The sequence below is a fragment of the Meles meles genome, chromosome 5 (genome assembly GCF_922984935.1).
Source record: "Meles meles chromosome 5, mMelMel3.1 paternal haplotype, whole genome shotgun sequence".
NCBI classification, from domain to species: domain Eukaryota; kingdom Metazoa; phylum Chordata; class Mammalia; order Carnivora; family Mustelidae; genus Meles; species Meles meles.
The window spans coordinates 123,643,135-123,669,882 of NC_060070.1; the positions used below are offsets into that span (position 1 = coordinate 123,643,135).

General features: G+C 45.9%; 2 protein-coding genes and 1 pseudogene across 3 annotated transcripts; 1 reads left to right on the forward strand and 2 right to left on the reverse strand.

Moving 5' to 3' along the window:
- The first annotated feature begins 1,219 nt into the window (after nt 1–1,219).
- Nucleotides 1,220–2,763, forward strand: LOC123941373 (ATP synthase subunit epsilon, mitochondrial-like). Its single transcript, XM_046004424.1, has one exon. The coding sequence runs from the start codon at nt 2,394–2,396 to the stop codon at nt 2,565–2,567; it is 174 nt and encodes a 57-aa protein (XP_045860380.1). The 5' UTR covers nt 1,220–2,393; the 3' UTR covers nt 2,568–2,763.
- Nucleotides 2,764–3,783: 1,020 nt separating this feature from the next.
- On the reverse strand, nt 3,784–17,795 carry LOC123941369 (butyrophilin-like protein 1). Of its 2 annotated transcripts, none has more exons than XM_046004419.1 (11): nt 17,519–17,795; nt 16,869–16,997; nt 16,278–16,372; nt 14,166–14,513; nt 10,841–11,122; nt 10,526–10,726; nt 10,255–10,275; nt 10,136–10,162; nt 8,215–8,241; nt 5,962–5,988; nt 3,784–5,551 (listed from the first exon to the last, which is right to left on the reverse strand). In XM_046004419.1, exons 3-11 carry the CDS (start codon nt 16,360–16,362, stop codon nt 4,884–4,886), a joined length of 1,686 nt encoding a protein of 561 aa, XP_045860375.1. In that variant the 5' UTR covers nt 16,363–16,372; nt 16,869–16,997; nt 17,519–17,795; the 3' UTR covers nt 3,784–4,883. The 2 variants fall into 2 exon arrangements, with proteins under 2 accessions (XP_045860375.1, XP_045860374.1); XM_046004418.1 differs by having other exon boundaries at nt 5,962–6,081.
- A 6,906-nt stretch (nt 17,796–24,701) lies between these two features.
- LOC123942223 lies at nt 24,702–25,379 on the reverse strand (annotated as a pseudogene).
- Between the last annotated feature and the right edge of the window lie 1,369 nt (nt 25,380–26,748).

Sequence of the window (26,748 nt, forward strand, 5' to 3'; positions counted from 1 at the left end):
TCAGATGCTCCACTACCTGAAGCAGCCAGGCACCCCAGGGTTTCTTCACTTTAAAAAAAAAATAAACCTTAGTTCTCTTCACTTCGACCTGAATCATTTCTAGATTCACCTTTCAGATCATGTATTCTCCCTTCCACCTCATCTGCTCTATTTCCAATGTTTGTAATGCATTCTTTATCTCATTTACTGACTTCAGCTCCAGAATTTCTGTTTGGTGCTTTTTTAGAAATTCCATCTCTTGGGTAAAGTACTCCTTCTATCCATTCATTTTATTACTGAGTTCATTGACTTGCCTGATTCTCTTGTATCTTGCCAAATTCTGTTCTGACAGTTATTTTGAATTCTCTATTACTTAGATCACAATCTTCTGGAAATGTAGGCTTGGTGGCTGGAGAACTGTCATTTTCTTTTAACAAAACCATATTACCATGATTTTTCATGCTCTTTAAAGAGATTTTCCTCTGCCGAATACTTTGAAGTAGCCAACACCTTTTGTATGTAGGCAAAAATTTGTTAACTTTGATTCTAACAGTTCATGGGTGGGAGGTTAGAGACCCTTCCTTAGTATTACAGCAGGTGGCAGAAGAGCACAAGTTTCTGGTTTCTCTTACCAGAGTAGCCCTGGTGGCTGTATGGACCAGGCTTAAAGAAAAAAAAAAAAAGGAGGAGGCTGGCACTCTGGAGGGGCCAGTATGTACTAAGCCCTTGGGCTTTGAGTGTGCCCCCACACTCCAGGAGGAGGATTCTCAAGTTTCAGAGTCCCTCGGAGCTCAGAGTTCTCTTGCTGAACTCTGAGGGCAGATGGTAAATAAAGTGTTTCTTCTTCTCTGCCTCATTCTCTTGCCTTTTCCTTCCCCCTCCCCCGCCCCCCACTGTCCCCTCCTGGTCATAGATGCCCTACCTCAGAGGACTTTGCTCTGTGGCTTCTTAGCTAGGGGTCCTCCAGCCACAGTACACAGGGCAAAATAGCCTTTCACTCACCACTTTCCAACCCCAGCTCTTCGGCCACAGGAGTCACACCTGAATTCTGTGTACCACCACTGTAGAAGCCAGGATAGTGGGCCCCACCAAGGTGACTGGGTTCTGGTCTCCATGAGGCCCAATACACACCTCTTCAGATGTAAACATGGATGGATCTCTTTGGCATCTCATGTGCTGTGCAGAGGAACCTTTGTTGGGTTTTGGAATCCTACCAGTTGTAAAGAGAAAGGGGGAGACAATTGGAAGGACTCATTCTGCCATGATGCTGACCTCACTTCTCCCAAGAATGATGGTTTTAACCATTCTTTCTGGAATTACATGGGCAACTGGTGCACTTGCTTCAAAAGATTCCTCTTTTTTCTGTGGATAATTCATATCACATCCATACCTTCCTTTCCTCTCCATTTCAAAGGAAACATACCCATAGCCCATCTGAAAGGAATCCACTGTCATAAAGCCACAAGCCATATGGAAGGAGGAGATGAACATGTCAGATAATATATTAACATGTAGAGTATTTAAAATATATGCACAGATCCCAAAGAGTATATTTATGGCTTTATTGGTTTGTTGTTTTGGTTTTGTTTTTTTTTTTATAAATTTGAAAGTTCTTCCACTACCCTTTCCCATATACTGTGAGAAGTGCAGTGCCCTGTTCTTCAGTTTAGATGTTTGTATCACTCAGTGTCCAGTCAGGAGGCAGAAGCCACATCAGTCATTTTAACAAGGAAAATCTGATATAAACAGTTATTAAGAAAGAGGTATTTAATTGTGAAAAAGATAAAAGAAAGCTCTATGGAAATGAGAAGTAGAAGATACAGGAAGCAGACATTACCTCTAGAACTGAGGTAGAGCATCCAAAAAACAGAATACATTTGAAAGAAAAAGATGGACATTCTGTTTATTGGACCAGATGGGACCAGAGGCCCCAGGAAGGAAAGACATTCACCAATAGTCTGCAGAACAAGCCTGTTGGGCAGGAAAACCCTCACTAGAGAACTGGCAAGATTCCCTGGGAGACAGCAATCTAGAACACAACCTGCTACAATGTCATACTCATTCACCCACAGGCAAGGGAAACTAAGTCTTCTCCAGGCCACTGTCAGCAGCATCGTAAGGTCAAGGGGAAAACGACACCAAAAGTAGGACACCTAGGTGGCTCACTCAGTTACATGTCTTCCTTCAGCTTAGGTCATGATCCCAGAGTCCTAGGATGGAGTCCTGCTTTGGGCTCTCTGCTCAGCAGGGAGCCTGCTTCTCTCTCTGCCTGCCACTCTCCCTGCTTGTGCTCACTTAATCTCTCTCTGACAATACATAAGTAAAATCTTTTTTAAAAAACACAAAAAGAGTCCTTCCTGCCGCTGGGCCGTAGGTCGAGCCGACATTGAGTCGTCCTCGTGATTCGACCCGACATGCCCACCCTCCAGAGAGTGGTGGCAGACTCGCCAGAGGCTGGACTCAGCTACATCCAATACTCCCAGATCTGTGCAAAAGCAGTGAGAGATGCACTGAAGGCAGAGTTCAAAGCAAATGCTGAGAAGACTTCTGGCAGCACTGCAAAAATTGTGAAACTGAAAAAAGAGTAATCTACCCTGGCTAAAGCTTGAAATGCTACATTTTCCAAGGTGAAGATGTGTGAGTCCAGGTTACAACAGATTGAAAACAATCTCCCGGGGCACCTGGGTGGCCCAGTAGGTTAAGGCCTCTGCCTTCGGCTGGGTTCATGATCCCGGGATCTTGGGATCGAGCCCTGCATCGGGGTCTGCTCAGTAGGGAGCCTCCTTCCCCCTCTCTTTCTGCCTGCCTCTCTGCCTGCTTGTGGTCTCTGTCTGTCAAATAAATTAAGAAAAAAAAAATCTTTACAAAAAGAAAGAAAGAAAGAAAGAAAGAAAATGATCTCCCTGCATGGAAAAGAAATCTTGCCTTGTTCTCAAATGACAATACCAATAAATTAAAATATGGTTCAAAAAAAAAAACCCAAAGAAAAAAACTTTTACTCCTGCTACATCTTGCTGTGTTCCCTCTGGTGCCCTGTAGGAATTCAGTGTCTGCATAGACAAAATCTGACTTGTATATGCCTCCCTGGATGAGACTAATTGAAAAACAAAGGAGGAATGCGCAGAAATTTAAGCCCCCATTGAATTTTCCTGGCTGAAAGTGGCCACATTCTTACTTCGGCTCAAGGCTCTCATCTAGGGAGTAAATGTTTAAATTTCAAGGAGATCAGGCACATGTGGTGTTCATGTACTTCATGAACTCCTAGTCTCCTTGCCCTTACCACACGCTGCCCCATATATTATTGTCCTGACCATTAAGGCTACACTTTCCTCCTTGCTTTGTGCCTGTGCTTGGTGTATTGATATGACCCCAATGAAACTGGAGACAAAGCTTGGCTCGAGGCCTTTTGCCACTAGAGTGTCTGGTCCTCAGCCCTCTCCTTTCTCCGACGAAGGTATCTGGAGTAATCTGTTCATTCGCCATCTCAGGGTTTGCTGGCCAAACCCAACAGTGCACTGACTGACAACGGCGGTGCCAAATGTGCCTCATGGCAAAAATGAAATATTTATGACATCCTGTATCAACAAGTAGGGCACATACAGGGTAGATTTGAATCAAAAGGCAATGAATTGATAAGGGGCAGATTTCACACTTTTAGTTCCTCAACTTCCACATACACCATTTACTCACATTGGAACTTCCATATAACAACACAACAACTCCACATTTTCACCCATTTACAGGGCTACACTTACAAGTGAAAAAGTTCTCACTCTTGCCCCAAAATGGAACAAATGGGCAGTCTCAGGCATTGAATCAGTTTTATTTATTCCTTAAGTCCAGCCACACTCATTTGACTATTCTGTTACCTAGAGATTATATTTGAAATATTACCAGGGACAACTTGCATAAAATCACACTGGTAAGAAGGGAGAAGGAAAATAGATAATTAATACAAATGACACATCTACATGACAAGAGAGAAAAATATGCAAAGCAACTCCAGTCCTTTTCCTATTTTTGGTCACAGGCAGGAACTGAAATCGGTGACCTCCTTCTTCCACTTCCAATTCTGAGTCTTCCTCATCTCTCCCAGAACCACAACAGGTCTGTGTTCTCTACTTCAGGAGCCAACAAACCTTTCTTCATTAAGGTCTGAGTCCTCAACAGTGTGGCTTCCTTCTGTTTCCTGTGGGTTCCATTCACCTTTACAATTGGACTAGAAGTACTGAGAAGCCATACATAGATTCTGAAACTGTGCTCATGGTCAACTTTCCAACTGCTGTTGACTCACAAGGAAACCCAAACTCTCATTTTCCATTCCCTGAATTAATGCAGCACCAGTATTTCAGAAATAACAAATATTTACTAAGGTTCGTTAAGACAAGTATGTCTCATCCATTCCAGAATAGGAAGCATGTACAATAGAATATTACACTCCACTCCATTAGCCATACATTTCTTCAGAAATGTTCAGATGGACAATGTTTTTTAGTCAGAGTGCACATTTCCTAAATAGAGCTGGTAACCCACCCATAGCCACTGGGTTCATCTAAACAACTCAAACTATATAAAATAAACACCATTTAATTCTTCAGAATAATTCAGACCTCATCTTATTTCATATCAAAACAATACAAAGACTCCATGAAATAATGTTCACGATCAAAAGAAACATGAATTCCAATAGCAAAATTCAGCCAACCCCATTACAGCTGAAAAAGTCAACATTTATCTTCTAATATCTGAGCATAAGGCATGAACAGACTATTCTCATAACCTCACCCAGCAGTCTATACCCAGAAAACAAGGGCAAGACACCCAGTCATTCAGGACTAACTTCAGCTGGGAATCCACAGCTCCAAGAAGAGCCACCATGAGGAATCTGAGACAGTGCTGGAGCATTATGGGAACATAGCTTCAGGACCAGAGGAGAGTAATGGAGATTCAGCCCCTGGGAGATCACCATCAACACCACAACCTGAACTGATCCCCTGCCCTGAGAGGCTCACAGTCTCCTCTGAAGAACAAGGAGGGCTGTTAACGGGTAAAGGGGTCTGCACAGGCCCACCCACCCCAGAGCAGATGGTCAGGGACACATCATCTGACCTCAACCTGAAGTATGGAAACAGAGTCCCACAGGAGGAAGTGAGAGGGAAGGAGAAAAGGTGGGAACCATCAGTCATGTTGTAGAATGAGACATCCCCTTCATTCAGGTCCAGGAAAACCCCTACCCTCTGGGGAATTGACCTAACGTGTTCTGAATTATATGGGAGGCAACAGAATGTATCTGCATATGTCCCCACAACCCAGAACCCCTTTTCTGGGGATTCCTGGTACCAGCCTTTCCTCTCCACATCTCTCCTACACACCCCCAGGGCCCACTCACTTCTTTCTGCATTCCTGATTTCCACCTCCCAGTAACAGCACCCTGATGTGATGTCTTCATGACCTAAGACACTATAGACTCCATCTTCTGCGCCCTTGCATGAGTCCTTGAAGGTCACACTAGTCTTGTCATCAGAGACAGCAAGGCTTTCATGGGCAGACTCTGGATCCAGACGGACAGACACTGCAGAGACAGTTACCAATCATTCAAGGACTTGCCCTACCACATAACAAGGCACACAACCACCACCCCACCCCCAGACACTTAGCTGCATGCAGGGAGGGCTAAACCTCATGAGATGAGAGCCTTCTGACTCAAGCACACAGCCTCTAACTGGAAGTAATAAGCATTTCTTATGGGTGTTAGACATGTCACAGGGCACTTGAGGGCCAGACTGGACTCCAACACTAAAGAATACCCACTTATATCCAGTATCAGTCACACCCAGTAATCTCAGCTACATGACTTTCACCGCCCCATCCCACCCCACCACCATTGATGATGCCAGCATCTGTATCACCACAGCAAGCTGAATGAGATGTCAGCAGCCATGGGACAACTGTAGGAGCACCCAAACAGCAGAAGTAACTCACAAGACTGGAACTTCTCCTTCCGCCAATCTACAAGAAAACCACATTGCACAAATGTGAACAACAAATTAGAGACTTGAGGAGACTGTGCAGACCAGTGTTGGTACCTATCTCTGAAATACACTGAACCAAGAGATATAGGGGGAAATGTTTTCGAAGCATTCACCTGGTGAATTTATTTTTCACACACATTAATTCTCTCCTCTCACACTCTCCCTCCCTCTCTCTGTCTCTTTCTGTCCTCTCTGACACACCACACACACACACACACACACACACACTCTCTCTCTCTCTCTCTCTCATACACCCACAGCCATCATGCTACAGTGTTCCCATGAAACCCAAGCCATAAAGCTTAACACCACTGAGGGACTGGGTACTGACCTAAAAAAAAGGATCAGGTCAGACATTTGTTCACATCACATTATGAGCCCACCAATGTGAAAGTGTTGATTTTACCGTAAGGGTGTCTGTCCTTACAAAATAAAAAGAACATACATATGGTATACTTTAAAACACAGGCATTTCAATCCAGCAGAGAATGGGGTGATGCTAAAAGAAGACTATTTAATCCACATTTTTTTTTATTTATTTGACAGACAGAGATCACAAGTAGGCAGAGAGGCAGAGAGGAGGAAGCAGGCTCGCCGCCAAACAGAGAGCCCGATGCAGGGTTCGATCCCAGGACCCTGAGATCATGACCTGAGCTGAAGGCAGAGGCTTTAAACCACTGAGCCACCCACGCGCCCCTTAATCCACATTTTTAACTGATAAGTCCCAAGGTTCAGTGAGGCTCTCTAAAGAGTTTTCCCCACACATCTGGTCCCCATAGACTCTTACACCCCTTAGCTCCTCCTTCTCTGTTCTCACAGGCTGTGTCCCTCACCATAAATAGAAACAGGACAGAAAAGGCACATATTATGGATTCAAACAGCCTAGATTCATAACCCACCTCAGTGCTAGAGGGTGCTCTGGATAACTTTCATTGCATTAGCAACCCTAGGATCAAACTCCTCCCCCCAGCTACTATGGGAAGGGTGAGATGGTCTCATTATGTGAAGCAAACCAGTTAGAAAATTACTTCCAAACACCTGAAAATAAATATACGTCTTTTCAGAAAACTCTCAAACATGTATCAAGGAGCTTATTACTTTTTGCGCACCCAATAACTTGCATGTCCTTTGTGTACTTCCAACTCTAACCACCAAGGCTGTCATTTGTGGTCTCTCTCCTACCCAAAGCCACCCAAAGTGTCTCTTCTATTCTCGGCCACCCAAAGTGTCTCTGAGAGGAATCACAGGCCCTCTACTTTCCTTCTCATCTCCTCCTCTCTTCCCCAACCAGATTTTCTTTCCCTGATTTACTCTCAAATTTTCTCTGATAAACAATTTTCACTCCTCTGAGCTTCTCCTATTGCAATCCTCACACATTGCCCCTAATAAATCTAACCAGTACTGAGCCCATCAGGTAAACCCAGAATTCTCCTAAAAGGAGAGATAATGGTTGTGAACAGCTATAAGTTACTGTTCTTTAAAAAAAAAAAAAAATTCTTAATGCTGTAATACAAACACATTTGTATATAATGGCCAGTATCTCACAAACCCACTACCAGGATTCCCTACACATCCTGGAGGCTCTGGATCTGAGAATCCGAACAGCTGAGCTAAAGAAAACTACTTCCAAAACAACCATGGAGGTTTAGAGGAAGATACCTGGCTTGGACAAGGAATCAGAGCATGCAGAAGCAAAATGAAGACCATCATTCCAGAGAAACAACAAAAAAAAAAAAAAAAAAAAAAAAAAAAAACCAGGAAAACCAAAGAAAGATCCAATAAGAGGTAGGAATTTCCAGGTACAATGGATTCAGAAAAAGGATCCCTTATGGAAGACCTGAGTCCTAAGCAGGCAAGCTTCATTTCTGAAATCTCCCAGAAACAGCAAATTCTGAAGTACACCATCAATGCCACGGTCCAACTGCCCTTACTAATGACCACTCTGTTGTCACTGTACCAACAAACTATCATCTGAACAAGGTGCGTTCAGAGGGTGTTGCTAATTCTAACAACAACCCAGGATGGGTCAGAATAGAGGCAGATCTGTGTTCCCAAGGACAGTCCCTGCAGTCTTCAGAAGGACACAACAAACACAACAAGGAGATCAGGGACACCAACCCCATCCTGGTGTGAGGTCCAATGACAGAGAAGGTGGCACAGTGGAGGCTGGGGAGGTAAAGCCACAGGAAACTGAGTCACTTACCTGCATACAGTTTTGCCTTCTTCAGGGCTGAAAGGGAAGACACCCTGGTGAGACATGGGCCAGAATAAGTCTGCATAGTATTGATCTACTGTCACTTGCCTCCTCTCTGTGCTGCAGGTGACTATCACAGAGTAAGGAGAGAGTCTAGAGAGGAGATACCCTCCTGACGTGGGCAGACAATAGGATGTTCTGGGAAATTCCCTGGACCACAGGTCAGAGAGCCGGCATTGCAGGCTGAGTTCCATGCCTGCCAGTTCCTTCTGTGTGACCTTTGCCAAGTTAGTGTCCTGAGTCTTAAAAACCACAATATTAAAATACAAACTCTGAGAAACAAACTGAGGGTTTTGGAGGGGACGGGGGTGGGAGGTTGTGTGAGCCTGGTGGTGGGTATTATGGAGGGCACCTATTACATGGAGCACTGGGCGTGCTGCATAAACAATGAACTCTGGAACACTGAAAAGAAATTTAAAAAAATAAAAGATACATGTAGTTGAATAGTAAAACCATCAAAATAAGAGTTAAATTAAAAATCAAAAGCACTTTTAACTATTAAAATTCTCTTCTCCTACAGACAAGTAGACTTAAGAGTCAACCAAGAAAAACAATTTTAACCAGAAGAGACAAAATTTAAAAAATAAATAAATTCAGCAGAGTCCAAAGAGACAAATGAAAATAACATAGAACTGATTGATTATAACATTAAGAATCTCTAAGGTGAAAAAACTCTTAAGTTATTCATTCAATTTTATGCACACAAGCATTGCAAGGCCAGTTATCTATATGCATTTGATTTTCTGAACAACAGAAAAGACACAATTTCTGTGGAAACACTGAACCCATAAGAGTCAGGTAGATCTCCTGGGGCCAGTGGAGAAGAATTTGAATCTCTAAAGAAATTTCATGTTTAAAAAAAATTGGTAGCAGTGTGGGAGGTACTTAGCATAAATACAGTCAACATCTAAATCTGTTTCTTCTTTTTTTTTATGGGGTGCAGCAGGATTCAACAATAAGTCAAAATGTGCATTTCAAATAAATTTTCAATAAAAAAATAGTATTCCTTCAAAGAACAATACACTGTGTCCAATCATTCTCGATTACCAGAAGTAAATACATAATACTAACAAATTTCATCCACAGAATTTTTCTGAAATGAATCCCAAATCAATTGCATCCCAAAACAAAGAAATTTTCACATTAAAAAAAACGCAAAGTTTTTATTCCATCTGCTTTCAATTTGCTTTAAACATCAAAAATTAAACAATGTATGAGAATGTGTTAGGGAATAAAGTATACATTATTCCATGAATGTAAGAAATCATTATTACATCCAATGATTTCCAGGAAAGAGAGATATGGGAAATAACACAAAAGGGGAGATGAAATAAAGACTGGGATGTTAGGTGAGCTCTACGGTAAAAGTGGACAAAGGTCCCTAGAAAACACATCACTGGACCACTAACTACTTTTCCCAGGACATTCCCACCCAAGCTCTACCCAGTCCTTTACCCAACACTTTCTGATCAGTACCTCCAGGAACTGGAGAGAAAAGACTCTCCCACGATGCTGTTATGTGGAGGGATCACACTCTTGAATTTAATGACCCCATTTATTTATACAGTTTCTCTAAAATATTCCAGAGTATTCAGGTTAACTGAGAACCAGTTGCATTGAAAACTAAAAGCTACAAAGGTGGTGGGTAGATCAACCCAAGATGCACGACAGACTCCATGACCACCATCATTCCAGGTTTCAAAGCACCAAAACAATAGACCAGATGGAGAAAGCCCATTGAGTAAGTTCTGTCTCCCACCAGTTTCCACTTCTGCAGCAGGGATGGGTCCTCATATCTCTGCATGAAACAGAGAGGGGACACTATGGCTTAGGGGGCTAGAGACCCAAGGATAACCGGACAGTCACTCACCAGCCAGGTAAACAGATTTCCTCCAGTCTGAAAGGCAACACAGGAAACAGGTGAGCTAAGAACCAGAATGTCTCCTACAAACGGGACAAAAAAACTTCTGGGAAAAGGACACAACGTACCAAGATCTGCTTGGAGTTCATCTGAAAAAAAAAAAAGTGAAAAATACACGTAAACTCCCATCACTAAGAGCAGCAAAGACTTCACCTGGAAAACCCACAAGAGCATCTATATGTCTCCTACAAGATCTAACTCCAGACCCCTCGAGCCTCCACAGCCCCACCTGTCCTCTCTGGTCCTCCTCAGCCCCCTGCTCCTGGACAAGGGCCTACTGTCCACTTCTCCTCTGCACCAGCTTCCACACTTGTCTGTCTTGACCCTGTCCTGCCTTACCTCTGGCCTTCAGTGCCTCCTCCTTTATCTGCTGGTCCTCCTCCTTGTCTCTGTGCAGTTTCTCCCATTCCTGCATCTCCTGGAGCTTTGCAGTATGTTCTCTCATGATGTAGAAGACAGCCCCAAGGAGTAGGAGCATCAGCACAGTCAGGATCACGATGAAAGCCAGCTTCCAGGGAGAGCTCCGAGGGAAGAAGGGTTCTGTGCCCAGCCAGACACCCCATCAGGGCACTGCTCAGGACGGCCCAGCCCAGCACACACAGGGACCCCCAACCAGACCATCCCACCCTTCTAGGAGTGGGAAGTAGTACTGACCTGGGATGAAAATGGCCATTGCCTTCTCCTGGCCCAAGATGGGGTTGAGGACTGAGCAGGTCACATTCCCTGAAGAGCTGTCCCTCACCACAAGAGTGGCCTCTATGGTGAACAGTCCTTCAGCATCTTGGGCTTGGGTCTCAGAGAATGTCAGGAACTTCTCTCCACTTAGAGCTCTCCAGTGCACCTGGGGCTTTGGGAGCCACCCCGAGGCCATGCACACAATTTGGACCCCATCCTCCTCTGGCCCCGTGATGTGCACTTGAGGGGCAGAGCCTACACCTGAAGAGAGAAACTGGAGAGCACAGGGAGGCCACCCAGAGCCCAGGGATTCCAGCAGAACCTTCCTGTACACAACTCCATGCACAGCACTGCATTTTGGGGGCTCCTTGGGGGAGTGGTCCCTACAAGGATTAATGTAAGGGGTCCTGCCAGGGAGAAGAGAAGGAAGGATCATGGGGACCTGTGGCAGGCCCAGAGAGCAGGCTCTTCTCCCCAACCATGAGGGTGGGAATTCCATCACCCAGAGTGATAGAAGGAGGAATTTGGTCCCAGGATCCATCCTTCTCTGCTCTTCTCAACTCACTCACTTTCCAGGGCATCTGCGGGCACACCCACTGCCACTCCGTCATCACTCCCACCAATCTACATATCTCCTGAGCTCGCTCCATAATATCCACGTCTCTGGTTTAGCTGTGCCAGGATTCCTCACAGATGCTTCAGACTCAAATCCTGAACTAATTCATGTTTGGCCCCATCTCTGAAGATAATGATGAAAACACTCCCAATCTTTCATTCTTCTTTACAACCAGCCAGCCCTCTGCCTTCTACTGTTAATGCTTTCACACTCTGCTTCCTGGCTCCATCCTGTGACTTGACTCAACCACTGAGAGTTCAGGGAATGTGACTCTAGCAGAGGTTGGAAACTCCTTGTGCCCTTGCCTTGTCCTCTGCCACAGAACAGACATCTTCAGGCTATGGCAGACTTTCCAGCTGAAGCTGTCCTAGATCAACAAATAGCCAGCTGGACAACACCAGCTGAGCAAACCCAGCCAAGGTCCACTGTCAGGACAAAATATATTAAAAGTAAGAGTCTTATTATCCCTTTTGAAAATAGGGAAAGAGAGCCCCTTCCCATTCTTTGCTTATAGCATTCACTTGAGGAAACTTGTGGTTCTGGGTGTTTTCTCTCCTCTTTGAAATGTATATAAGTACTTTAAAAAAACAAGCAAACAAACAAATAGGCCTTTTGCTAGCTCCCTAATCTAAGAGTGTGTTTTTCAAGGACCTGGGCACCCTCTCTTTGAACTGCTTACACCAAGGAAGACAGCAGCCCTCTCTTCTCCTTCTCTGCCAGGGTAGGAGCCTAACCTCAGTGGGCACCATGATCCACATGTAAAAATCACTGCCTGTCATCATAATGGGAGAATGGGTAAAAAAAAAACAAAAACAAAAACAAAAAAACAAAAAACAAAACACTGCTTTTATTTTTATTTGTCTGGGAATCTCTTCATCTCTCCTTACATTCCGAATGATCCCCTTGCTGGTTTCATGGCTGCAGATTATTTTTTTCCTTTTAGCACATTGAATATATCACACCACTCCATTCTGGCCTGTAGAGTTTCTGTTAAAAGTTCCACTGAGTATATGTGAAAGTATTGAATCACTATATTGCAAACCTGAAATGAATATAACACTCTATGTTAACTACACTGGAATTAATTTTTTTTATTTTTATGGTAGGAGAATTTGGTTTTCCTTGGAATAAAGCCAATTAGCTAACTTACATGCTCACCCAATTTCCAAGCAAATATAAGGTACACCATCTAGGACAAATGGTGCTCGCAAGTCCACCTACATGAGGGCTCATAACTATTGATCCTGAGAACGTGTATGGAATGAGTTCTGTCTGCATATGGAAAAGATGAGATTCCTTCTGTCTTGGCATTTCTTGATAGAATCTCTATGATGCACAGCACATTGTAGTTAATGCTAATTTAATATTTAAAAGGATCTTCCTTCCTACTATCTTAGAGACAAGATTCTGGGTTGGAAGATTATGTTTTTAATTATATTTCCCCTACGTGACTGAAGATTTATGAGTAAGACCTGTTAAGATTAGCCGAACACAGCCCAAGTGAGCTGAACTCCCTGAATGCTGGATTTAAAAAATGCTTGTTGTTATAAGCCACTGAGATTTCTATGTCTGTGTTACACAGCATTATGGCAGCAATCTGCAGCTTACACATAAAATCAATATTTCTACCACTAAACAACCAATTAAAAAAAAAAACAAAACTGTGAGTACCTAAAGTCCCTTGTCCCCAAATCTCCTCACTCAGATAGGTCTACATCCAAACCTCTCTGATGCTGGAGTGCTCCTTTCTCACCACACTGCCTCTACATGAATGCAAGGGGCCATCCTCTCCACCCCATAACTACATCCAGGCCTCCAGTCTTGCTCACCTTCGATACTCCTTCCATCACGGCTGCCAAAGCAAACCTGCCCTCACAAACCTCGCTCCACTGCTCTGTTGAAAATTCCCTCAGCCCTGCATCTAAATGGCATAAGAGCCATGAAGCCTTTGATGGTCTGGTATTACCATCCCCATTGCCCCACAAACGAAACTCCTATCCACTTCCTCCCCAATCCCACAATCTGCACCTTTCAGCGAGTACACACTCCATTCCCAGGACAATTGGGTTGACTGCTCAGACCCACAATCACCATGCTGTGTATGCCCCACACAGATCCATCCACCAGAAGGCCATTTCAGAACACTGTCTGCTTCACTCAAATATCTGCTCAAGTGTGCGTTACTCATGGGCTTCTCCTGATAAATCCCTTCTCTGTGCACCTGGACCAGGAACACCTCTATATTCCGGATAGTCACTTCTCACCACCCTCCCATTCACATCCACACCAATCATGTGGCCTCTCTCTCTGCCCAGACTCACCAGCCACACTCCTCCCTCAGGTGTCTCACGTGGGTGTTCTTCTGCTTGGAACTCTCACAGCTAAAATATTTATTTGGCTAAATCTCTACTCACCACCATCTAACATTGTCTATAACCTATCTATTTGGCTATTTATTGTCTGTATAATATAAACTCTACAGGGCAGGGAACTTTATTTGTTACACAGAGATATCCAGATGCAGAGAACAATAGCTATCACGTACCAGGAGTTCTATATATTTAAACTGAATAAATGAAGAGTGAAAGATCCACTTTCCCTCTTGTATAAATTAAGGGCTATTAACTTAGACCCTATGTGGTTCCAAATTCAAATACGCAGATCTCTAAATATAGATCAGCAACCCACCTGCCACCTTCAGTTCCAAACTGGCCTCTTCATAGAAGATTCCCATTCGGAAGAAGCAGGTATACAGCCCGTTGTCGAAAGCCTGGACATTGTGGATGCGCACAGCAGCCTCCCCCAGGGAGAGGAAATCCTTCACCAGTGAGGTTCGCCCTCTGTACTCAGCCAACTCTTCTTCTCTCTGCTCCTGCTGGTTTTGATAGATGAACACTGCTTCTGAGAACTTGGACCGGAACCAGCGCAGCTCCATATTCTCCACATCCATCACAGGTGACACACGACATGGTAGCGTGATGTCACCACCCAGCACTGCCACAATGGGTTCCGAGGGGCCAATCACAATAAATTCCTCTGTGGAGACAGGCACAGAAGTGAGAAAGCTGGAGACATGCAGGACAGGGAAGGGAACATGCTGTCAGGAGGGAGGCCCTGACTGAGGGACTCAGCTGTGACAACTCCTAATGGGACAATTTTATCCTACAACAACTTTAAAACACACAAATTGTGTCAAAGAGTCTCCTCAGCAGCCTGTGCTCCTGACTCCAGGCTCTTCTATGAAGGCCACTCTGACTCAGTCGTTCTAAACTTCCAAAGGCATCACAATCACCAGGAAGACCTGTGAAACACAGACTGCTGGGCTCTACCGCCAGGACTCTTGGTTCAGTAGGTCTGGAGTGGGTCCAAGACTGTGCATTTCTAAGGAGGTGGTGAGAAGCTGATACTGACGATCCAGGGACCACACTCTCAGAACCACAGCTCTAACATGCCTCCTCTTAGGACAGGACTGAAAATTCACCAAAGAGCACTACTATGGCCTAGTGGCAACATCCTACTCATTGCACCACACCTGAAACTTTCCTACACCTGCTCCTAAATTTATTATTTTTGCCTATGTCTTTGTTCTCTGCTGAATTCCATGTGCACTAAAAACTAGACCTCACAGCTACTTCCATTAAAACCTGCCTTCACTCCACTGCTCACAAAACCCAAATCACTACCTATTCCCAAAGTGGGTTCATCCCACTGCCCCCAGCCCCTCCCAGGCCTTGGTCTTCTGAGACCTGGTAGATATGTCACAGCAGGACACTTCTGCAGGACAAACCCCACCAGACAACCAAACACTGACTTCTCAGATCCTGTGCTACTCAAATTTGTTGAGTCTCTATCTGTCTCGCCTGGGGGATGACAATTACTAGTCTCCCTGTGACATTCTCCCTCTAGTCAATGTCTGTGAACCTTTAAACCTGTAACCAAAACCATTTCCCTCCTCTATCAAAGCCCTTCATGATTCTGCAGTTGCCCAAGTGATCCCGAGCCCATTAAGGAAGACCCTCCCTGCTCTCTGATCCCCAACCCCTGCTTCTCTCCCCCTCATTCACTCTACTCCGGCCAACACTCACCTCCTCTGTTCCTTCAACACCCAGGCACACCGCCAGCTTTGTCTGGCTGCTCCACACTGTGGAGAACCTCTTTCCATGGGATCCAGACAGGCTCCTCCCACCACCTCCATGACTTTGTTCCCATCTCACTGCATACAGTGACCACCTTATGGGGCACTGCTGCCTGCCCACATGCCATCCTGCAGCCCTGACTGTCCCACCTGCTCTACGTCCTTGTCCCATGCTCTCTACTTCTCTAACAGACTTAGACAGTACGGGGTATTTCATACTCGCTGTCCCTGCCAGAATGTAAGCTCTGTAAAGATAGAGACTGTCTGCTTTGTGCACAGAGTAGCACCTAACATGTACTCAGTACCCTATAAATATTTGTGAATTAGAAGTACCAGTAAAGCCAGGAAACAAAAAGCCAATAAAGCCAGGAAACAAAAAATAAAGAGACAATTATTTTCATACTTTTCATAGTGAAATTCACATTTTTTACTTTACAAGACATAAACTCGTCATTAGAGAACTGTCATGCTCCCCTGCCCTTATTTTGCAGTTCTGGGCTTCTTTTTATGTGTTTAATTTCAAATAACAGTTGGGGGAATCTCCAGAATCTATCTAGAGCCAGGGACTCCACCAATAGCCATCTGTCCTGATGGACACACCAGCAGGCTACAGGCGCTTTCACCCACACCAGGGATACACAGGGAGGGGGAGGGGACACACTCACCTGCAGAGCCCCCAGCAGGCAGCTGGAAGAGGAGAAGCAGAGAGGGGAGATGGGAGAGCAAAGATCTGCTGCAGCAATTCTCCATTTCCTCAGACCTGGGGAGACAAAGGGCAAGAGGCAGGTGACACATCCAGAGAGGAAGCAGGGCCAGCCCAGAGCTCTGGGCCTCAGAGTAGACAGCAGGGCTCAGGGCTGGCACAGTCCCCAGCAAGAGCACAGCCTTTCCTACTGCTCAGTATGCTGATGAGGTTGGGGGCCCACAACCCTGATGCCAAGAAAGCCCTCCCAGCCCTTTGGAAACCTTCCCAGCCTGCTCTGCCCACAGGACCAGACCCTTTCTGCCTCAGCACAGAGGCCTCCTCCATGCCTGCATGAGTCATAGGCCACCACAGAGGTCCAGGGACACAAGGCGTAGACTCAGGGCACTCCCCATGAAGGACACACCAGCTCCTGTGTGCTGTTCTTTTGTTGCCCCCTAATTATGACCAGGGAATGACTGAGAAGCATGACAGTCGGACTGCGTCCTCCTCAAGGACACTGTGGCTCCACCATAGGCACGTTGCTCTGGGGTCCTTTGATAGGTGAGTTTACCCTGATTTCAGCTCCTGCCTCCTGCAGCCTTTTTCTGCTCAGGGCCAAGGACGTGGACTTGCTCATAGCTGAAGCCAGACAATTCCCCATGAACAGTGAATCTTCATCTTCTCTATCTTTGAGGAGCTTCTGCCTCAGGATAAAGGATCCCAGCAGAGCAGGGGGAAGCACAGGATAAAATGAGACCTGGTCAGAAAGAAGGGCTTCAAACCACTGACCCTGGGGAGGGAGGGGGGTAGCCAGAGGTACTGGGAAGGACAGATTCTGGGGCTGACTTCTAAGGTCTCCTCCATACTAAGCCACCTGCTATGGAAATCACCTGAGACAAGTTTCTTGACCTGCTCTGCCCCAGGTCCTATCTGCGATATGGAGAGAGTAATAAGATCTCATCCCACGGTATAAGAAGTATCCTATGAATGTATGTATGGAGAGTCAGTGCACAAAGAACAGTGCCTAATCCTAGGAAAGCTACAGAAATGTCATTAAGTAAGTGAGTAGAGTCCCCACTGTAGTTGTCCTGGGTCATCTCAGAGCCTCATTCTTATTCGCACCAGTCTCTCAGCACCCCCAGGATCTTGGCGTCCTCCTCCCAAACATCTGCTCCCCACTTTCCTCTTCTTGTCCAGCAAGTGTCTTCAGAACCCACTCACCTGCTTGAAAACCTGGGGCTTCTGGAGCGTCTCTAACTCAGTGCTGTGAGACCTCAGCCAGCCCCAAATCTGCTCTCAGAGATTGCACATGCGGTTCCGTGCTCAAGCCCCAAACCCTGCTCCAGATCCAACCTTGATGCCACAGGCTCCTCTTGTGAGAGGCAGCTGGTTCCAGGAGAGCAGAGAAGCACAGCTGGCACAGGTTGCAGAGGTCTCAGCTGAAACAGGGACCTGGGGCACTCAGCACTCCCAGACCGAAGAATCCTGCGCTGACTCCTTCCACCATTTGAAAGTGAAAGCTTACAAAATGCAACCCTAGCAGACTCTACCCTGCCCTCTGGACGGTGCACCCTAGTTATCAGGAAGGAAACAGCATGATCAGAGCCACAGAAACAGGGCAGGTACAGATACACTGACCCACTCTGCAGGGGGACACAGAGACACAGACTCCATAGTCCTTTGTTGAACAACTGCCAGTCTCCAGGTTGGGTAGCTTCTAGACCAGAAGTAAGGGGTGTGTGTGGCACAGCCAAGATTTAAAAAGCCGTATGCTTGGGGCTACTTGTACTTCTGTTCACTACCAAAACTATTCTGTTGGTCGGTGAGTGCTGTCAGCTGGTGAATGCTATGTGGCAGGAGCCTTTGAAACGCCCCCAGTGTAGCTGCTTTGCTTTTCTTCACCAGGAGATGACCCAGGTGCTCCCCACAGCGTGGCAATGGAGGGGTTAAGCCTGAGCATCACAGAATCTTCCAGGACCAGCTCCAGGACACTGGCCCTGCCCCAGCTGAATGGACAGCACCCTGTGGCTTCTTAATACTGTACTATCACACAAGGCCTGGGTGCACCATTCAGCCCCTCCCCACCAGTGTGCACCAGGAAAGGTGGATTCCATCGTCTCTGAAGGAACACCGTGGAGCACTAGGGCTTCCGTTCCAGGCCTCCCTTCCTGTAGTTCCCCATCTCAGTAAAGGACACCTGGGGTCACTCAGTTATGCCTGTCAGACACTGGAGGGTCATTCCACCACACACTCCACTTTCCCACCCAGTCTGCTGCCAGTGCACCAGAAAGTTCAAGACTTTTCTCTAATCCATATCCATGCCTACCTTCTAGCTCCACACCCATCTCACTTCCCCCCTCACCCAGACACGGTGTCCCTGCTTCCCTATGGGCGTCCCCTGCCCACCTCCAGCCTCGCCCTCTCAAGTTCATTTTCCATCCAAGGTTATAACCTCTCAAACCATCTTATATCAGCTCTGCTTTACCCCTTCCAGGGATCCCCCTGCTAAACCTCTTGTCTGTGGCTCCTGGGCCCCAGCTTCCTCTCGGACCTCATTCCACTGCTCCCAGTGCTCCCTCCTGACCTGGCAGCGTTCCTCCAGTTCATGGAGCTTTCCAAGCCTCAGACCTTCTCAGAAGCCCCTGCATGTTCCTGTTCTCTCTCATCCCCAAACTGGTCACCATTCCAGTCTCACCAAATGTGACCTCCCTCAGAGGGGCCTTCGCCAACCTGCTCATCCCCATCTGAGCCCCATACATGTGCTTGTTGGGGTTAGTTAGCTTGTTAGTGGTGCCCTGTCCTCCTCCACAGCCCTGATATGTGATCTCCTGTGGAATGTCCGTGGCATCCACAAAGGGAGGCACTATGTGCCCTGGTCACGTGTCCAGCACACAGCAAACACTCAGGAAACTTTGCCTGAGCTCATGTGCAGAGAAGTCACCTCAGCAGCACGTTGGCTTCTCTGTCAAATTTGGAAAACACTTCAGTCCACTGAGAAACAGGAAGACTTAACTCTGACCTAAACAAGTCAGCCGCTGGGTGGATGCAACAACCGCACCAACTTCCCTGATCTTTTGTTCTTCCAATCCAAACATATATGCAGCAGCGGGCTAGAAATGTCAGACTCAACCACCTGGTTTGCTCCCTCAAGCCCACCCAGTGCTCAGGTGTTCTTCTATTACACGACTGGAGTTAAGACACCAGTTTGGGCTAGAGCCTCCCTGGCCCCACTTCTGCCAGGTTGTTGTCATTGTTGCCTTCATTCTACAGGTGAGGAAACCAATGTCTCAGAGTTTCACAGCCACACACCCAGCAAAGCCTCTCCCAGCCTGTGTTCACTCTCAGTTGTTCTGAATGAACTGTTTTCATGAAGCAAGGACTGATGGACCTGTTGGTACATGGGAGTGATTGGTTTCCACTCAGATGTCTGGTCTGAGATATTAAACTCTGGGCAATCCCAGGGCTTCTGCATATACCTGAATACATCCCACGTTATCATCCCCAAAGGTCTCTTCTGAAAATATCCACTTGGACTCAGGAATATTGGGAAAATCCATCTCAAGTGAAACAAAACAGACAAGGGCCAATATCATCCTCCAGGTCCATCCCCCACGGCCACCACCAATCTCTGCCCAATGGGGAGATTTCTCAAGGCCTCAGAACATAGTGGAATTTTGTGAAAAGTCAGAGGAAGAAAGCCAAATTTTCTTGAGTACCTACTAAGCTCCAGGAACTGGACTACACAAGTTGTACTTATGACACTTCATTTTCAAACATGCAGAGATGAAGGAAGACAGAAGTCCTGCCACCTGGTAACCTTTTATCCAGGAACTTCCTGGAGGAGGGAGGGCTGGAGCTGCAGACACGGCTCCACACACCCTCACACGCCCCAGTCCTCAAGCCCAGCCCAGCCCCAGCTCCACGCAACTCAGGGTGAAAGAGGAACAGGAAGGGGACCTTGGACTCAAACATGGCCCAGCATGATTGGGCCAGAAAGCTTATCTCCCCTGAATGCAGTCCCTGAATCCCATGTTGGGAGAAGAGGGAAAGGAATGACAAAGCACAGGGAAGGTTTTTCTGAAGGACACTGGAGGGACACCTGAGGACACTGCAGGGAGAACACCAAACAGCAGGCTTCACTGCCCTCCCCCCACTCAGCAGGCTCAAATTCCAGCTGCTTTATCCACAAACACTGTTCATTGTCCATGAATGATTTGTCTTGTTCAAAATAAATTATCCTGATGGCAGTAGGATTAATATTATACTTTCTACTTTCACAGTCATATAATACATCTTATGTTTAGTTGCTTCAAGTTCTTCGGAGCAGTTCCAGAAAACATGCTATAAAACACGGGTTACAGTAAAATGAAGTGTGATTTCATAATGTGCCAGTTGGAGGAAAGGATTAAACCCACTTATTACAGACATCCGATAAAACAATGTTTAATTTAGGTTTGGTGGCTGGAGAACTGTCATTTTCTTTTAGCAAGATCATGTCACCACGATTTTTCATGGTCCTTCATGAGATTTTACTCCGCCAGATCATTTGAAGTAGCCAACACCTTTTTAATGTAGGTCAAGATTTATTAACTTGAATTCTCACTGTTCATAGGTGGGCAGTTAGAGACCCTTCATTAGTATTACAGCAGGTGGCGGAATAGCACAAGCATTTGGTTTTTCTTCCCAGAGCAGCCCTGGTGGTTTAGACCAGGCTCAATATAAAAAACAAGTAGGGGGCTGGCAATGGACTAGGGGCAGCATGTACTAAGCCCCAGGAGGAGGATCCTCAATTTCCGGAGTCCCACGGAGCTGGGATTTCTCTTGCTGGACTCTCGGGGCAGACAGTGCATAAAGTGTTTCTTCTACTCTGCCTCCTCCCCTTGCCTTTTCCTTTCCCCCACTGTCCCCTTCTGGTCACAGACGTCCTACCTCCGAGGACACTGCTCTGTGGCTTCATAGCTATGGGGTCCTCCAGCCACAGCCCACAGGGCCAAGTACCCTTTCACTCACCCCTTTCCACCTCCACCTTCTTGGCCACAGGGGTCACAGGTGAGCGTTACCACCACTGTAGAAGCCAGGGTAACAGGCCCCACCAAGCTGACTGGGCTCTCATCTCCCTGAAGACCAATCCACATACTCTCAGAGTAAACATGGATGGATCTCTTTGGCATCTGGTGTGCTGTGCAGAGGAACCTTTGTTGGGCTTTGGAATCTACTAGTTTTAAACGGAAAGGGGGAGATAAATGGAAGGACTCATTCTGCCATGATGCTAACCTCACTTCTCCCAAGAATGATGGTTTTAACCATTCTTTCTGGAATTACACGGGCAGCTGGTCCACTAGTTTCAAAAGATTCCTTTTTTGTGTGGATAATTCGTATCACATCCATACCTTCCTCTACTCTCCATTTCAAAGGAAACATACCCATAGCTCATCTGAAAGTAATCAGTGTCATAAAGCCACAAGGTACACTGAAGGAGGAGATGAACATGTCAGATAATATATTAACATACAGAATATTTAAAATGTATACAAAGATCCCAAAGAGTATATTTATGACCTTATTGTTGGCATAAACGTTTTGATAAACTTGAAAATTCCTATATTAACCTTTCCCATGTACTGTGAGCAGTGCAGGGCCCTCCTCCAAGACACAGTTCAGTTGAGATGTTCGTATCACTCAGTGTCCGGTCAGGCAGCAGAAACCACATCACTCATTTATACATGGAAAATGTGATATAAAGAATTATTAAGCAAAGGTTTTAACTATGAAAGAAGTAAAAGAACGCTCTAAGAAAACCAGAAGTAGGAGATACAGGAAGCAGACGCTACCTCCAAAAACAGAAGACATTTGAGAGAATAAGTCTGACATTCTGTTTATTGGAGGAGGTGAACTGGGGTCCTCACGTAGGGAAAGAAGTTCACCAACATGCCACAGACCAAGGCTGCTGGGCAGGAAAACTCTCACTAGAGAACTGACAAGAGTCCCTGGGAGGCACCCTTCTAGAACTGCTACAATGTACATTTGTAGCCTGCTACAATGCCATACTCATTTACCCAGAGGCCAGAGAAGCTAGGTCTTCTCCAGGCCACTGGCAGTAGCATCTTAAAATCAAGGGGTAAAAACATTGAAAGTGAGACGTCTGAGTGGCTCAGTGGGTTAAGCATCTGACTGTGGCTCAGGTCATGATCCCAGAGTCCTGGGAGCAAATCGCGCATGGGGCTCCTTGCTCAGTGGGGAGCCTGCTTTTCCCTCTGCCTGCCACTCCCTCTGCTTAGGCTTGCTCACTCTTTCTCTCTCTGACAAGTAAATAAATAAAATCACTTTGAAAACACAGCAAAAGAAGAAAGCTTTGTCCCCAGGTGTGTCTTGCTGTATTCCCTCTGCTGCCCCCTAGGAATTCACAGTGGTGAGACAGCCAAAATCTGACTTGTATAAACCTGGGTGGATGAAACCAAGAAAAACAAAGGAGGAATACCCAGAACGCTGGCCTCCTTTGAAGATTCTTGGCTGAAACCGGCCAGATTCTAACTGTGGCTCAAAGTGCCCATCTAGGGAGTAAATGCTTCAATTTCAAGGAGAAACAGGCACATTTGGCACTCATGTACTTCATGAACTCCTAGCCGCCTTGCCCGTACCACACGCTGCCCCACATATTACTGTCCTGCCCATTAAGTCTACACTTTCTTCCTTGCTTTGGGCTTGCGCTGGGTGTATTGATATGACCCCAATGAAGTGGGGACAAAGCTTGGCATGTTGGCCTTTTGCCACTAGAGCAACTGTCCCTAGGCCTCTCCTTTCTCCTACGAAGGTGTCTGGAGTAATCTTTTCTTTCGCCGTCTCGGGGTTTGCTGGCCAAACCCAGCAGTGCACTGACTGACAAAGGCTGTATCAAGTGTGCCACATGGCAAAAATGAAAAGTTTATGACATCCAGTATCAACAAGCAGGGCACATAGAAGGTAGATTTGAATTAAAAGGCAAAGAACAGGTAATGGGCAGATTTCACACCTCTAGATCCTCAGCTTCCCCATACACCATTTTACTCATACTGGAACTTCCATATAACAATACAAATCCACCTTCCATATAACTCCACAACTGGAAGGGGAGATGAATCGTGAGAGACTATGGACTCTGAAAAACAACCAGAGGGTTTTGAAGGGGCGGGGGGGTAGGAGGTTGAGGAACCAGGTGCTGAGTAATGGGGAGGGCACGTACTGCATGGAGCACTGGGTGTGATGCCAAAACAATGAACACTGTTATGCTGTAAATAAACAAATTTAAAAATATATATATATATTACCATGGACAACTTGCATAAAATCACACTGGTAAGAAGAAGGAAGAAAGAAAATACATAATTAATACAAATGACCTGGCATGAAAGAAAAAATATACAAAACTACTACAGTCCTTTTCCTGCTCTTGGTTACAGGCAGGAACTGAGATCTGTGGCTTCCTTCTTCCACCTCCGATTCTGTGTATTCTCATCTCTCCCAGAACCACAGCAGGTCAGAGTTCTGTATCTTGGAAGTGGACATGCATTCATTCCTGAAGGTCTGAGTCCTCAGTAGTCTGGCTTCCTTGTGTTTCCTGTGGTTTCCATCCACATTTACAAGTGGACTAGAAGTACCGAGAAGCAGTACATAGATCCTGGAACTGTGCTCATGGTCAAAGCTTTCTGCAATTCATCTGGGGTCTGAAAACCATCTTCTTCATTCACATCTTTATTCTGGTAGCAGTTCTGTTCTCTCCAACTGCTGTTGACTCACAAGGGAACCCAAATTCTCATCTTCCCATCCCTGAATTAATGCAGCACTAGTATTTCACAAATAACAGATATATACTAAGATTCATTAAGATAAGTAGGTCCCACCCATCCCAGAATAGGAAAGATATACAATAGAATATTACACTCCACTCCTCTTAAAGTCCATCAGCCATACATTTCTTCAGAAATGTTTAGATAGACATCTCTAGTCAGAGTGCACATTTCCTAAAACAAAGCTGATGACTCACTCATAGCCTTTGGGTTCATCTGCACAACACAAACTGCATAAAATAAATACCTCATTTAATTCTTCAGAGTAATTCAGACCTCAGCTCATTTCATATCAAAACAATACAAAGACTCCATGAAATAATGTTCATGATCAAAAGAAACATGACTTCCAATAGCAAATTTCAGCCAACCTCATTACAGCTGAAAAAGTCAACATTTATCTTCTAATACCTGAGCATGAGGCATGAACCGACTATTCTCATAACCACACCCCAGCAGTAAACACCTAGCAGAGAAGGGCAAGACACCAAGTCTTCCAGGACTAAATTCAGAGCCATTAACTGGGAATTCTGCAGCTCCAGGAAGAGCCACCATGAGGAATCTGGAACCCTGCTGGGACCCTATAGGGACACAGCTTCACAGCTGCAGGGGAGTAATGGAGATTCAGCCCCTGGGAGAGCACCATCAACACCATAGCCTGAACTGAACCCCTGCCCTAAGAGGCTCACAGGCTCCTCTGAAGAACAAGGAGGGTTGTTAACAGGTACAGGGGTCTGCACAGACACACCCACCCAGAGCAGATGGTCAGGGACACATCTCCTGACCTCAGCCTGAAGTATGGAAACAGAGTCCCAGAGGAGGACACTAGTGGGAAGGAGAAAATGTGGGAGCCATTAGTCATGTTGTAGAATGAGACATCCCCTTCCTTCAGGTCCAGGAAAACCCCTACCCTCTGGGGAATTGACACAAGGAGTTCTGAATTATCAGGGAGGGAACAAAGTATATTTGCATACATCTCTACAACCCAGATCCCCTTTTCTGAGGATTCCTGGTACCAGCCTTTCCTCTCCACATCTCTCCTACAGGCCCCCAGGGCCCACACACTTCTGTCTCCATTCCTGAACTCCAACACCCAGTAACAGAGCCCTGATTGATGTCCTCCTGACCTAAGATGCTATACTGTTTTTCTGGGTCCTTAGTTGTACCCTCTAGGTCACACAAGACTTTTCATCAGAAACAGCAAGGCTTGGATGTGCAGACCCCAGATCCAAGACACTGCAGAGAGAATTGCCAATCATTTGAGGTCTCCCCTTGCCCTATAACAAGACACACATCAACCACCCCCACCACCAGACACCTAGATGCATGTGGGCAGGGTTAAGCCTACTGAGATTAGAATCTTTTTTTTTTTTTTAAGATTTTATTTATTTATTTGTCAGAGAGAGAGAGAGTGAGCACTGGCAGGCAGAGGCAGAGGGAGAAGCAGGCTCCCCGCCGAGCAAGGAGCCCCATGTGGGACTCGATCCCAGGACGCTGGGATCATGACCTGAGCCGAAGGCAGCTGCCCAACCAACTGAGCCACCCAGGTGTCCCCTGAGATTAGAATCTTATGACTCAAGAACACACCCACCAACCAGGAGAAGTAACTAAAGACTGATTCAGGATTTTGATATGTCACAGGCATTTGAGGACAAGACTGGACTCCAACACTTAAGGGTATCTTTTTAGCATCTGATATCATCCACACCCACCAACCCCACCTATGTGACTTTCACCACCCCATCTGCACCCACCACCACTGATGGGGCCAACACCTGTGTCACCACAGCAAGCTGAGGAGAGGTAAACCACCCTGGAACAGCAGTAGGAGGAACCAGAAAGAACTCAAAGTAACTCACAAGGCAGGAAATTCTCCTTCCGCCAATCTATGAAAGAACCACATGTTTCTGGCTTTGAGAAGTCTGAACACATTGGGCTCTATATCTAGTCTCTGAAATACACTGGTGCAAGTGTTACAGGGAAATATCTTTTGGAAACATTCCCTGATGCATTTATTTCTTACACGTGCACACACACACACACACACACACACATACACACACAGCCATCATTCTACAGCCTTCCCATAAAAGCCAAGCCATAAAGCTTAACACCACTGAGAGGCTGTGTAACAACCTGAAAAGAAGACTTTATGCCCAGATTTCACCCAAATTATGTCTTCTCAATCCTTAGCCACATATCCATCATGAAAGCTAGGTTTTCTTGAACAGAATGGGGGAGATCAAATACAAGTACACAAGGCATACTTAAAACACATACTTTAGGGGCGCCTGGGTGGCTCATTGGGTTAAAGCCTCGGCTCAGGTCATGATCTCAGGGTTCCGGCATTGAGGCCCACATAGGGCTCTCTTCTCAGCAGGGAGCCTGCTTTCCCCTCTCTTTCTGCCTGCCTCTCTGCCTACTTGTGATCTCTCTCTCTGTCAAATAAATAAATAAAAATCTTCAAAAAAAGAAAACACACACATACTTTAAAACACTGGCAGCTGCAACAGTCAGTTAAGCATCTGGCTCCTGATTTGGGCTCAGGTCATAATCTCAGAGTGGTTGGATCCAGCCCCCTTATCAGGTTCCACATTCAGCATGGAATCCTCTTGAGATTTTCAACCC